The sequence below is a fragment of the Loxodonta africana genome, chromosome 9, assembly GCF_030014295.1.
Source record: "Loxodonta africana isolate mLoxAfr1 chromosome 9, mLoxAfr1.hap2, whole genome shotgun sequence".
NCBI classification, from domain to species: domain Eukaryota; kingdom Metazoa; phylum Chordata; class Mammalia; order Proboscidea; family Elephantidae; genus Loxodonta; species Loxodonta africana.
This window is the reverse complement of record NC_087350.1, coordinates 99,566,048-99,580,377: the sequence shown is the minus strand read 5'-3', so window position 1 is coordinate 99,580,377 and position 14,330 is coordinate 99,566,048. Positions and strand designations below refer to the sequence as shown.

The window sequence follows — 14,330 nt, the reverse complement described above, 5'->3', positions numbered from 1 at the left end:
AGAGAAAAAGAAAAAAATACAGAAAGGCCCATTAGTCCAGCTCAAGCCATGAAGGAGAGGGAAGACAGATGGAAGAAAGGAAGGAAATAGCAAATAAACATGGTAAATAAAAAACACAGGATGATACGTCTGGAATAAATGCAAACATACCAATAATCACAAAGTATGTTGTAGAATCGAAATCTATTTTTAAAAGAAAGAGACTCTCAAATTGTGGGGAAAACAAAAAAAAAAGCCTAAAACACAGTGATCCAAAAGCATAAAAGAATGAAATATATGGTGCCCTAGAGCCGGCTCACCAGAACTGAGTTTTCAAACTTCTTCCTAACTCTGTGTTCACATTGCTTGCTTGAAATTGGCCATGGTAAGAGTATTTAAGGAGCAGCTGGTGAATTCAAACTGCTGACCCTATTTATTCTTATATGATGGCCTTGTTTTGAACTCCTTGCTGAATTATCTGCTTAGTTCTGATAGCTTATCATTTGATTCTATTTGATTTTCTACATTCAAAATCATACCACAAATAATCACAGTCTATTGTGTAATTTCTCACAGTTATATACTTTTATTGCTTATTTGCATTTTCTAGAGCCTTCAAAAACTACACTCACATTTCATTGGCTAGAATGCCATACTGTTAAAGGTATTTTTTATACTTTGTGTTGTCAGAAATAAGGCTTGAACCTTAATCAGATTTTTTTTCTGCATCTGGTGAGATGCTCAAAAAGGTTTTCTCTTTTTAAACTATCAGTATTGCTTACTAGGGTAATAATTTTCAGATATTTATCAATTCCTGCATTCCTGGGGTAAACTCTATTGTTTCATCATGTATGAATCTTAGTATGATGGCGACTTTGATTTGCTGACATTTAATTTAGGAATTCTGCTTGTATGTTCATGGGTGAGATTAGCCTGTAGTTTTCTTTTCTTGCAAGCTATTCTTGTGTGACGTTGGTTGTAGGGTTAATGTAAATTGATCAAAAGTTATGTAAGAACTTTTTGTATTTTCAAAAGCCTTAAAATAGATTATATAACATGAGAATTACCTGTTTCTTAAAGGTTTATAGGACTCACTGGTAAAACTGTGTGGGAGTGATATATTTCTTATTATCTAATATTCTAAACATACGCAGAGTTCAAAGGATAACATAAATATTCCTCCTCCACCATGGAGTTCTAACAAATGCAAGTACTTTGTCACCTGTGTTTCAGATTTCTTTTTAGAGGAAAAAAAAAACCTGTGCGCAGTTAAAGATTCTTGCGTGCTTCTCCCCAAGCCCACTTCCTTTTTTTCCTAGTTTTTCTGTCTGGAATTGGGTGTTTGTCATTCCCATGACTGTCTGCAAACTATCACTACATATGCATAGACCCATAAGCAGTGCGTAGCATGGCTTTATAGAAATGGGGCATACTGTAAACATTGTTCTAGAACTTTTTTTTTACTCACTGTATTTTAGAGATTTTGTCATGTATATATGTAGTACTGGTTCATTCATCATGTACTTCACTAAAAACATGTTAATTACATGTAACCTATTAATAATTTCTCCTGTTATAGTATCCCACGTAAAACATAACTCCTATCGATGTGCATTTAGATTGCTTCCGTTGAAATCTGGTAATTTATAATATTATTATTTGTTTACATCATCTTGAGTCGGTTTTGGTAATTTATTTCGTTAGCATATCATTCATTTTGTTGAAGTTTTTCAACTTATTTACATAAAGTTAGTAAATTCTCTTATGATTTTAAAAGTATCTACATCCTCTTACATAGTTCCTAATGCTGTGTACTATTGGGTCTTTTTTCCTTCTAAAAAATCTTATTTACTGCCAACTTTTTTTGATTGATCTTTTAAAATATCCAACTTTCTATTTTATTGCTAGATTCATTTTTGTGGGGAGGGGAAGGAAGAGGTTTTTTTAATTTATTTTTTCTTAATATCATTTTAAAATTTGATTTGAGTTTATTTTGTTTTCTTTTTCTAGTGTTTTGATTTGAAATGTTTTGATATTCTCACTGTTGCTGATTTTGAAATAGTTAATAAATTCAGTTTTTATTTCTGCCTTAACCCAAAATAGTTTAGAAGGGTTTAGAATTTCTAAGTGGTCTTATTCTAAAAATAATCTTACTTTTGATTACCTATTATGTCAAATCACAGTTGTATCACACCATAGTCAGATTAGATAGTATAAATGCATTTTTTTTTCAGGTCTTTGCACTGGTTTTGCCTGGTTCAGTCATGGCCCAGGAAACATAAAAAAAATAGCAGAGTATAAAACATCACTGAAAGACATAAAACAGACATGAATAAATGCAGAGATACTCTGTTTCTCTGAATGAAATGAATCAATACTGTAAATATGAGAGTTTATTCCAAAGTTAATCTATATTGTCAGTACAGTCCCAGATCTGACAAATGATTCCAAAATTAGTTGAAAGAGAAGAAAGTATGAAAATAGAAGCAGAAGGAGGAGGAATCATGATGGATGAAGGGGGAGAAGGATTTTCACTAACAAACAGTACAAGATGCTATAAAGTTGTAGTAAATAAAACAACATAATTAGTACAGAAATGGATGAATAGAGCATTGGAACAGAATAGGAGTGCAGAAAACAAACTCGTGAAAATTTAGGGCATAAAGATTGCATTTTGTATTTCAAAATTAGTGTGGGGGTAAAGTAGTCAATAACGGCATTGGAAAAATTGTTCTTAATTCAGAAAATAATAATGTGATTAGATATATACCTCATACAACCCACACGTTAAAACCCAAGAATAAAAAGTAAAATGATTAAAGCATTACAAGCTTCTTGTAATCTTGTGATAGAAAATATTCATAATCAAAACATGAAGCCTAGAATCTATAAGTACATAACTAGAAACCATGATTAAGTAAAAACGTTTAACTGTGGGAAAGAGATACTATAAATGAAGTTACAAGACCAATGACGGTCTGGGAGAATACTTACACATATATAACAGATAATATATTATCCAGAATATATCAAGAATTCCTACAAATCAATAGAAGCAAAGAGCCCAATAGGAATAGGACGGCAAATAATAAAAATAATTCATTAAAGAAGAAATTCAAATAACCAATAAACATCGAAAAGATCCTGGACCTTAGTAGGAATCCAGAATATTCAAAATAAATAAAAATTCAATATAATTTCTTGTCTATTGATAACAGACTGGAAAACTATAAAAGATGTATAAAGATTTTTGAAATCCAGAATTGGCAAGGATCTATGGAAATATTCTCACACGTTCTCCACGGGAGTATAAGCTGATTGCATTTTGAAGAACAACACGGCAGTATCTTTCATAATTTAAAGCTCATATAGAATGGTTCTTTGAAAAGATCAGCTAAATGGGTAAATCCCTAGTTAAAGTGATCAAAGACAAAAAAAGAAACACAATTTACCAATATCAGGAATGAAAGAAGGGGTATCACTATAGATCCTGTAAACATCTAAAGAAGAATAAGGAAATTTTATGAACAATTTTATAGCGATAAATTCAACAATTTAGGTGAAGCAGACAAATTCCTTGCAAAGTACATCTTGCATGTCACATGGGGGTGTCATAGTCATACAGCGGTAGCACCACACAGTGCCGTAGTAACATGGGGCTTACTGGAGAAAGCTGACTAGCAGAGCAGTAGTAGAATGCACACAGTCCCAGAACTCCCTTGATTCCACAGCAAAGTCTGAGTGTAACTGTTTGGTATGTGCCATGGCCATGTGTCCAGCAGTGAAGGGCCTTCCTGTACCACCAAGTTGAATGTGTGACTGAGAACTCTCTGAGAGAAAGAGCCCCATCCCACCACTTTGTCTTGTATATCGGTGTCCAAGGTTGAGCATGGCCTACGAGGAACACTGACATCACCTTGCCCTTTCCTCAGACTGACTCAGTGTAGCTGAGTCAGCTCTCTGCTAAACTACCAAGAGGAGAAAGGAAATGAGTGTCCGGGATCATCCAGAATTGTCTCTTACCATTACAAGGCGTTGACAAAAGATGACACTGAAAATCTGAATCCGTCTGTATTACAGAGTTGGGGGCCTTTTTTCATCTAAACCCTTCATACAGAAATACAAACACACTCTTCAAGCCCAGGTGATCTCACTGATGAATTCTATCAAACATTTGAAGAAAAGAAATCATCAGCAACCTTACACAGACTTTTTCCGAAAATTAAGGAGAAAACACATCCCAACTCATTGTATGAGGCCAGTATAACCCTGAAACCAAAACCTGATAAAGGCATTACAAATTACAAACCGTATGTCATCACGAATATAAATACAATGTCTTCAACTATGTGTTAGCAAATCAAATACAGCATCATATGAAAAGGATTTTACATCATGGGAAAATTCAGATTATCCTAGGAATGAAAGATTGATTCATCACACAGGAAGGAAAAACTCTTCTTTAAAAACTCTTCTTCTGAAAAAGGAACCAGCACAGTATCTATCCAGATATATTAGAATAAGAAGGGAGGAAAGGAACAGGAAAAGTAAATGGCAGGAAAAGAAATTTCACTAGAGATAAGCTGCCATAGGTGAAATATTTTACTATGAATTAACATGAATACAATATGAAATATGAATATTAAAATATTAATAAAATAATTCATTCTAAGAAGCAAACCTGCAAGGTAGAAATAAATGTAAAGATTTAGGGAAGAGATGGTGGGACAATAGAAGCAGATGAAACCAAGCTGGCAGATGAAAGAAAGAAAAGAAAGTAAATAAAATTATCTCAGAAACAAAATTCCCCAGCAGAAAGAGCACAAAGAAGTATAATCTCTAAAGGGAAAAAGAGAATGCAAATAAAAAATATGAGTTAAATGAAATGGAAATAAAAGGTTTTTAAAGTACGTATGTTGCGATGGTTTGGCAGGTGTCTGTTTATGTGTAAAGTACATATGAAAAACTAAAGCAAAAGTTGTCAGGAGAAACACGAAAAAGAAGGATAATAAGAAGGAGATAGCCCTACCAGATTAAAGCCTCACTTATAAAAAGACAGAGATGGAAAAGAATAGAAAGTCTCGAAGTTGACCTAAACACATGAGATCACTGGGGAAAATATGGACTATTTAAATAAGTGGTATTGGCACAACTATCATTTTATGTAATAATTCTGTAAGTGATTACAAATGGATTAAAATTTAAAAATGAGAAATAAAAACTTTAAAGTATTAGAAGAAATCATGGTTTGAAAGTGATTTTACATGTAGAGAATTTTTTTTTTTTTAAGTATCACCGTAAATTGAGAAGTTGGAAAGGGAAAGATTAATTTGAGTACACACAAAATTGTCTCTTTTTTTTTGGCTTAGCATAAAACTCAATCACCTTCGAAAGAAAAAAATTGATGAATATGTCATACTAGACCCATTGCCATCGAGTCAATTCCGACTCATAGCAACCCTATAGGACAGAGTAGAACTGCCTGATAGAGTTTCCGAGGAGCGCCTGGCGGATTTGAACTGCCGACCTCCTGGTTAGCAGCCATTGCACTTAACCACTACACCACCAGGGTTTCCCCTGAATATGTCATAGATAAATATAATTTCCCTGATATAGAAAGAACTTCTATAAATCACTAAGAAAAACTGACAAATACAAATACCTCTTAAAATTAATGCTCAGCTTCATTTATAGTAAGAGAAATAAAACTTAAAAATATGCTTACAAAACTACACTGAAATAACACAGTAGTATTTTTCTAAAGGTGTAGAGAATCAGGTACATTCCTTTTGGAGGTATGTATTGGTACTGCCTTGGAGAAGGGAGTAGAATTAAACAACAGCCATCAAAGTTACAGTTACACACACCCTTTGATCCAGCAATTCCACTTCTAGGGATATATCTTAGAGATGCAAAATTGACATATGCACCATTATCCATTATTTATTGCAACACTGCTTGAACTAGCCAAAGATTGAAAACAGCCCACACATCTATCTAGACTGCTCTCAGCTCATAAAGCCATGCACCCAGGCACAGAGCTCTGTCTACCCAGAGCAAGGAGCATCTTTTTTTTATGGACACAAGGCATGGTGTGGTCTACCATTTATTTTCTTCTCAAAAATGAGAACTTAAAGACACCTGTGAAATAATCCTAGTTTTTTTTTTTTTAACAATTTAAAAAAATTTTTATAGTTATCTTGCCCATATATGACTTAATTGCATTTTTACCCAACTTTTCTTTATTGAGGGCTTCCAAAGCATTTCTAGCTCAGTTTTAATAAAAATGATTCTGCACTCATATTTCATCAGTTTATACAATAAATAAATCATGTAACTGCTAAAACTAATATACAAATGTTTAGGAATAAATAGAACTGACTTGTGTAATCAGTTCAGCTGGATGGAGTCGTTGTGTTATAGCATGAATGAAAGTAGCCTGCAAGCATTCGCTGTCCCTAAGATAACAGCTGTTATATCTAGAAGAGAAAATGGAGAGCTCTGGTTAACCCAGCAAGTTGCCTAAATGAAGGTCATTTAAGACAGCATCTCTCGCATACTGACAAAAAGCACAGGGCAATTCATTAGGTTCTAAAATAAATAAATTTTAATAAAAAATGATGTGCTAGTATCTTCACATTTTTATGCTATGCCTGCCTTGTCTTTATTTATGATTTCCATATGAACCCACATTCTTTCCATTCTATTGTAGGCCCTGGTCAAAGAGTTACAAAATGATGTCCAGATGATAAGGCAACAAATCAGAGAGCTTAAAAAAATGCAGAAAAACAGGGTTTCTTCGAAAACCTCAACCCGTAAAGCCCAGACCTTGGCAGCTTCTATCCTGAACATTTCACGATCAGATCTAGAAGAAATATTGGATACGGAAGATGAAGCGGTAAGATCATCTAAATATTAACAAAGGGGTTTTTTTACATATTAAACTAAAACACGTTTTTATTATGTAATTCTAAGAATTTCATCTTTAAGATAAAATGAATGAAGATAAGATTATTAATGGGTCAATGAATGTTTAAAATCAGGAGTATTAACCCTCTCAAAAAACCTTTAGAGACTTTTAGCTGCATAATAGAGAAATAAGCCAGTACTTAGAACCTTTAGAACTGCTTGTTATTCAAGTCAGTCATCCTTTCTTGTCTTCCCATTTTCTTTAACTTAGTCGTATTATATATCTTGTAAGCTAGTATCTTTAATTAAGCTAGTTGAATGGATTTAGTTAGGCTGAGCCACCACTGATTTCAGAATTTTTCCTTCTGTGCCAGATTTTAAAAAGTAAATCTGTTGGCTTTCTTGACTAAATTCAAAATTACTGTTAATCAAGTTAAAGAAAAACATACTTATTACTTTAAATCGGATAAAATACATTCTGCTGCCTGAGTGACTTTCTGGGTATGCTTCAACGGCATTTCAGCACCTCCTGAGAAGAGCACTGCAATTGGACAGAGTTTCTGCTTTACAAACAGCAGATTCTCTTTACAAACAGCTTCTGCACAGTCTTTGGAGAAGCCCTGAGGGGTTACTCAATCCTGTTTTACATATAAACCTCTGAACTTCAATACGCAGATAATAGATTTTTATTATTATTATTTGGAAAGAATCAAAAGATTAAAGACTATAAAGCTATTTATTTTCAGTGAGTGTTTGCTGAATGAATATATTTATAAAATTATCCTCTAGCCCCTTCAGCTTCTCAGGGAAGTTCTGGAGTAGAGGAGATCCATAATTAGCAAAAGCCTTAAACTTCCAAGAATTCTTAAATAAAAGTCAAAGGAATCCTGTAGAGATGATTTTCATCCCAGAGTAGAAAATTATTAGTTTTCTGTTTTCAGAATCAATGCCACAACGCCAATGACTCTCCAGTGAATTCTGGATTTTGAAGTACGAGAGTATTAAATATATGACATCATAGATACATTATATTAAATTATATCATTATGATAAATTATAATATGTAAAATTTGTCAAATATACGACACACAGGAGATAATAGTACCTCTGGAGAAGGTATTCAGTATGGCTTATTATAGACAATTAAAATTTGTTAATTTATAATGAGAAACCTAAGAAAAAATTAAGATCAGAAGCCTTCACTGTTGTTTAAGAGTTTTTAAACAAGTGTTATTGTTAGTTGCCCTCGAGTTGATTTCAACTCATGGCTACCCCATGTGTATAGAGTAGAATTGTTCCATAGTTTTCAAGGCTGTGACCTTTCCAAAGCAGATCGCCTGGCCTGTCTTCCGAGGCACTCTGGATGGGCTCAGACTGCCACCCTTTCATCAGCCAAATAACAGATTGGCTTATAAAATAAACAATATCACCCATGGGTAATGTGCTGCCTTAGACAAATAACTATGTGAGACCAAACGGTCAACAGTTACCCAAAAGCAAAGACGAGAATTTTTTTTGGAAAGAACTAAAAATTCAATCCTTGAGTTACAATATTGAAAGATTCTACAGGGAAAATATTAAACTATGCAGGAAGCATCAAAAGAAGATGGAAAGAACACAGCATCACCGTACCAAAATAATTGGTCGACGTTCAACCATTTCAGGAGGTAGCGTATATGATCAAGAGCTGATGGTACTGAAGGAAGAGGTCCATGCTGCACTGAAGACATTGGCAAAAAACAAGGCTCCAACAATTGAGGGAGTACCAACTGAAATGTTTCAACAAATCGGTGCAGTGCTGGAAGTGCTCACTCATCTATGTTAAGAAATTTGGAAGACAGCTACCTGGCCAACCAACTGGAAAAGATCCATATTTGTACCCATTCCAAAGAAAAGTGATCCAACAGAATGTGGAAATTATCAAAAAATATCATTAATATCACACACAAGTAAAATTTTTCTGAAGATCATTCAAGAGTAGTTGCAGCAGCACGTCGACCGGGAACTGCCAGAAATTCCAGCCAGATTCAGAAGAGGACATAGAACAGGGGATATCATTGCTGATGTCAGATGGATTATGACTGAGAGCAGAGTATACCAGAAAGATGCTTACGTGTGTTTTATTGATGCAGCAAAGGCATTCAACTGTGTGGATCATAACAAATTATGGATAACACTGGAAAGAATGGGAATTCCAGAACACTTGATTGTGCTCATGGGGAACCTGTACTTATACCAGGAGGCAGTCATTCGAACAGAACAGGGGGATACTGCCTGGTTTAGAGTCAGGAAAGGTGTGTGTCAGGGTTGTATCCTTTGATCATACTTGTTCAATCTGTATGCTGGGCGAATAATCTGAGATGCTGGATTATATGAAGAAGAATGGGGGATAAGAATTGGAGGAAGTCTCATTAACAACCTGCAATATGCAGTTGACACAACCATGCTTGCTGAAAGTGAAGAGGACTTGAAGCACTTACTGATGAAGATCCAAGACTACAGCCTTCAGTATGGGTTACAACTCAACATAAACAAAAATCCTCACAGCTGGGTCGATAAGCAACATCATGATAAACAGAAAATATTGAAGTTGTGAAGGATTTCATTTTACTTGGATCCACAATCAACACCGGTAGAAGTAGCAGTCAAGAAATCAAATGATGCATTGCATTGGGAAAATCTGCTGCAAAAGACCTCTTTAAAGTGTTAAAAAGCAAAGATGTCACTTTAAGGACTAAGGTGCACATGACTCAAGCCATGTTTTCGATTGCCTCATATGCATGTGAAAGCTGGACAAGTAAGGAAGACTGAAAAAGAATTGATGCTTTGAATTATGGTATTGAGGAAGAATGTTGACTATACCATGTCCTGCCAGAAGAACCAACAAATTTGTCTTGGAAGAAGTACAGCCAGCATGCTTCTTAGAAACAAGGATGGCAAAACTTCATCTCACATACTTTCGGCAAGTGATCAGGAGGGACCAGTCCCTGGAGAAGACATCATGTTTGGTAGAAAGTTAGCGAAAAAGAGGAAGACGCTCAATGAGATGGATTGACACAGTGGCTTCAGCCATGGTACAGGACTGGGCAAGTGGTTCATTCCATTGTACATGGGGTTGCCATGAATCAGAAGCAACTTGAGGGCACCTAACAACAACAACAAAGATGAGAAGGCTAGGAGGGGAAGGGGAGCTAGATCAATTGAAATAGAACAAATAGAAAGAAAATCATGAGAATGCTTATACATTGTAAAATTGTAATCAATGGCACAGAATAATTTGTATAAAAATTTTTAAAGGAGAACCCAACTTGCTATGTAAACCTTCATCTAAAACACAGTATGCAGACACATATATGTCAGTCCAGAGAAGACATCTTTTTTATTTTTTATATACTATTGTAAAACACCCCAAGGAGTCCCTGGGTGGCACATACAGTTAATGCTCTCACCTGTTAACCAAAAGGCTAGAGGTTTGAGTCCCTCCAGAGGTTTCTCAGAAGAAAGGTATTACAATCTCCTTGTGAAAAACCGGTCATTGAAAACCCTTTTGGGCTCAGTTCAATTCTGACACACGCAGGGTTGCCATAAGTCAGAGTGGATTCAATGGCAACTGATTTTTTTGTAATCCCCAAGAGTGAATGGCCATTTTTGTGAAGAAATGCACCCTCGCCTCTGGGCAGAAGCAGCCTGGAGCCAGAGTACATGTCACTGCAGTGTACATACCACACAACCTTAAGCGGTGGCCCTGCTGGAAAAAAAGGGTTTCAAGTGGAAACACGCCGCTCTCAGAAGGATCAGAGCACCTTGACATGTTTACTAGGTTTAATCGTAGACCAGAGCTCATTTAGACTGGTCCTTACATCTTTCAGTGGTCTAAGGAATTGAGCTACTTGCCCAAGCAGAGTCCAGACCACCAGACTTGGGTTCCTTAAACTACACCAAACTAGTAAATTCACCTCAGAAACTGAGATACCCTACATGACGTGCGTAGCATGATGCCTGGCATGCAATAGTTGTCTACAAAGGTTGATTTACCAAATCCTTCCCTTTTTGAAAAGTACATATTTTTTGTAAATTGAATCATGATCTTTAAGTGAATGATCAACTGCATGTATGACTACTTTATAATTTCAGAAATATTTTTACCTTGATAATGAGTCAAAAATGTGTAGTGATTTCTGGCGCTTTAAGTTGAGGTGTCCCTCAGCCTATCAGTAAACTTTGAATATTTTTAAATAAACAAGCATTTAGATGCACCAGAGCCATGCCCTGTTCTGTTGCTGTTTGAGATTGTGACCATTACCCCTCCGTATCTGCCGAGAAGTCAGATTTCAAGTATAAGGCTTAATGTTACCTTAAGAGGGTCACTTGTCAATGATTCTTTTAAACAACCCTATCCTGTTTTTCATTTTCTTTTAGTCGCCTTCATGCCCCCATATCTCAGTCCCTACCTTTAACTCCACTGTGAAGGCAGAAATAAAATATTCCTGAAGTACATTGTGAATTATAGAAATAATAGCATCTTCCACATGTATATAAATATTTAGAAACTAAATATTAAAAAGCCTGGATTTAAATATTCCTCCTTTGAGGGGACAGGCTGCTCTTTGTTGAATCTAGTTCTACCAATACGCTTCTAAATTTACTCAACATCTAATGGTATGATCAGGAGCCCTAGTGGTAGAAAAAAAAAAAAAAAAGTGGTAGAGTAGTTAAGAATTCGTCTGCCAACCAAAAGGTTGACAATTTGAATCCACTAGGTGCTCCTTAGAAACCCCATGGGGCGGTTCTACTCTGTCTTATAGGGTTGCTATGGAGTCAGAATCAACTAGATGGCAATGAGTTAATAATATGGTCAAGTTTATGGAAAATGCAGTTAACACATTGTCATGGATTGAATTGTGTCCCTCCAAAAATATGTGTCAACTTGGTTAGGCCATTATTCCCAGTATTGTGTGGTTGTCCTCCATTTTGTGATTGTAATTTTACTTTGAGAGAATCACGGTGGGATTGTAACACTACCCTTACTCAGGTCACCTCCCTGATCCAAGGTAAAGGGAGTTACCCTGAGGTGTGGCCTGCACCACCTTTTATGTCTCAAGAGATGAAAGGGAAACAAGCAGAGAGCTGGGGACCTCATACCACTGAGAAAGCAGCACCAGGAGCAGAGCACATCCTTTGGACATGGGGTCCCTGCACCTGAGGAGCTCCTCGACCAGGGAAGAGTGAGGACAAGGACCTTCCTCCAGAGCCGACAGAGAGAGAAAGCCTTCCCCTGGAGCTGACATCCTGAATTTGGACTTGCAGCCTACTATACTGAGAGAGAATAAATTTCTCTTTGTTAAAGCCACCCATTTGTGGTATTTCTGTTATAGCAGCGTTGGATGACTAAGATACATGCTGTTTTTATTTTGTTCCTTTAGGAAATTGAAAGAGCAAAGACAGATGCTGAAAATGACAAGGAGTGGCTGTTATACATTCAGAAACTTCTTGAAGGACAGGTATTTCATTTTTCTACTTGATATATTAAAACTTTGAGATAAAAAGTCTAAGCCTTGCAGTTTTACTGTATGTCTAACTTTTTGTAAACAGTTGCACATTACTTACTTCTGTTAGGTAAAGAAGTATTCCAAGAGGCAGACAGGAAAGTTAACCCTCTGTTTGTACTTTTGGACTTAACAAATGAAACAAACGCCTTGGGAAGGAGCCAACGTGGGTCTTAGCAAATGCATTAATTAAATTATCGAGTCAGCCTCTATGCTTGCTAGACAGAAAAGGATCTTTTCTCTCAGATCTCCTAGGAAAAGAGATTCTTTATTATGTGTCTTTAAAGTTAGTAGTTGATATGGACACCTGAGGAGTTCACCAGTTTCAGTGACCTTTTACTATGGACCTGTTTCCAGTCAATTCATGTTTTCCTCACAGCCAGACAGCTGTTTATTACTGTGTCTTCCCGCATTCTGTACAATATTTTCTACTGAGACCTCGAGCAGCTTGTTAGTGGGAAGTAAATATTGATTTGGCATCCTGTCAATGCAGAAAGAATGAAAAAATTTCCACCAGAGGCCCCTCAAACATTTTCCTATCGACATTTTCTGGGCCGAGTGGAAAGCTGCATAGAGGATGACAAGGCCAAGACGAGTTGAAATCCCTGAGGGGTCTATTGAGACTGCTGCTGTGACCTGTGTGATACTTCTTCTTCCCTTTCAAGTATTTTTTTAATACACATATAGTCTGCTGGGATGTGCCCCTCTTGTAAGTGATCAAGGGCAGTTTATTGGCAGGTGAGAGCCCTGCTTTTCTAGTCATGGCCAGCTTTTGTTTTGACATCACTGACAGCATGTAATGTATTCTAAAACTTTTTCATTATCCTTCTTTTTGCTCATCCTAATTGTTTATTTTTTTGAATGCTCTGTAATAAATAAAAGCTAAACGTTCTTGTCACAAAAAGAAAAAAGTATTACTGGCCTGCGGTTCTTAGAAAGTCAATGTAAATGTTTCTGTGTAAAGATTAAAAACAGAAGCTGATATATACATGTAACTAGTTTACATTTATATTAACAAAGAGAAGTTTCTCAGCTTTTTTTTGTAAAGCTAAGAGTAACATATAACCTAGTCATATTATAAGCTATTAGTATTCTTTGTGTCCGTTTTATATAGTTTTGAAACATTCCCCGAGAATCACTTCTGTAATAGAGGGTGATTAGCAGTTTTCTGCTAAAAACTGTTTAAGTACAGACATGCAAGCACACAACGAAGCCTTCTCCAGGGACAACTGGCTTTTGAAGAACGCTGTTTCTTTATCATGTGTGTGCCCAGCGCCCAGCCAGTGCCTGCACATCATAGGAGCTCAATGATGATTAAGTTTTCTCCTTTGTTCTGCTTGAAAATGATAAAAATTTTAAGAAATATTTTATTGTTCAATAAATATAACCTTGTATTTTCATTTAATTGATAATTTTATCATCAGTTATGAACATAAAAAATAATAAATCCATACTTATAGATCGGAGCCCTGGTGGCGCAGTGGTTAACAGCTGGGCTGCTAACAAAAAGGTCAGCAATTCGAATCCACCAGCCGCTGCTTGGAAACCCTATGAGGCAGTTCAACTCTGTTCCTTAGGGACGCTATGTATGAGTCAGAATCCACTCGACGGCAATGGATTTTTTTTTTTTAATGTGTAAATATTTATTAAATTTTACTAAAGCTACACTGACACTGGAACTGTTAGACTGGTAACACAGTAGGGGTGCATAACCCATTCTATACTGTGCAGATGTATGTGTGTGCTCTCCAGTTCATGTAAAAAAATCCTGTTGAAAATGGCATCAGACCGCTTAATACTGCAGTTTGATATAGTGCCTTTTTGTGCCACTGAGCCTGGACTCTGGAATCTAATTGCCTGGCAGTATTGATTTAATTGCCCAGGTTTATTTGTGGA

The 14,330-nt window shown here is 36.0% G+C and overlaps 1 protein-coding gene across 8 annotated transcripts in view; it reads left to right on the top strand.

Moving 5' to 3' along the window:
- CNTLN (centlein) overlaps nt 1-14,330 on the top strand; it is a 250,723-nt gene that overhangs the window by 217,630 nt on the left and 18,763 nt on the right. For all 8 annotated transcript variants that reach the window (XM_064290462.1, XM_064290461.1, XM_064290457.1 and 5 more), the window contains 2 exons: nt 6,692-6,877; nt 12,312-12,389. In XM_064290462.1, the coding sequence (XP_064146532.1) occupies nt 6,692-6,877; nt 12,312-12,389 (264 nt within the window). The remainder of the gene's footprint in view (nt 1-6,691; nt 6,878-12,311; nt 12,390-14,330) is intronic.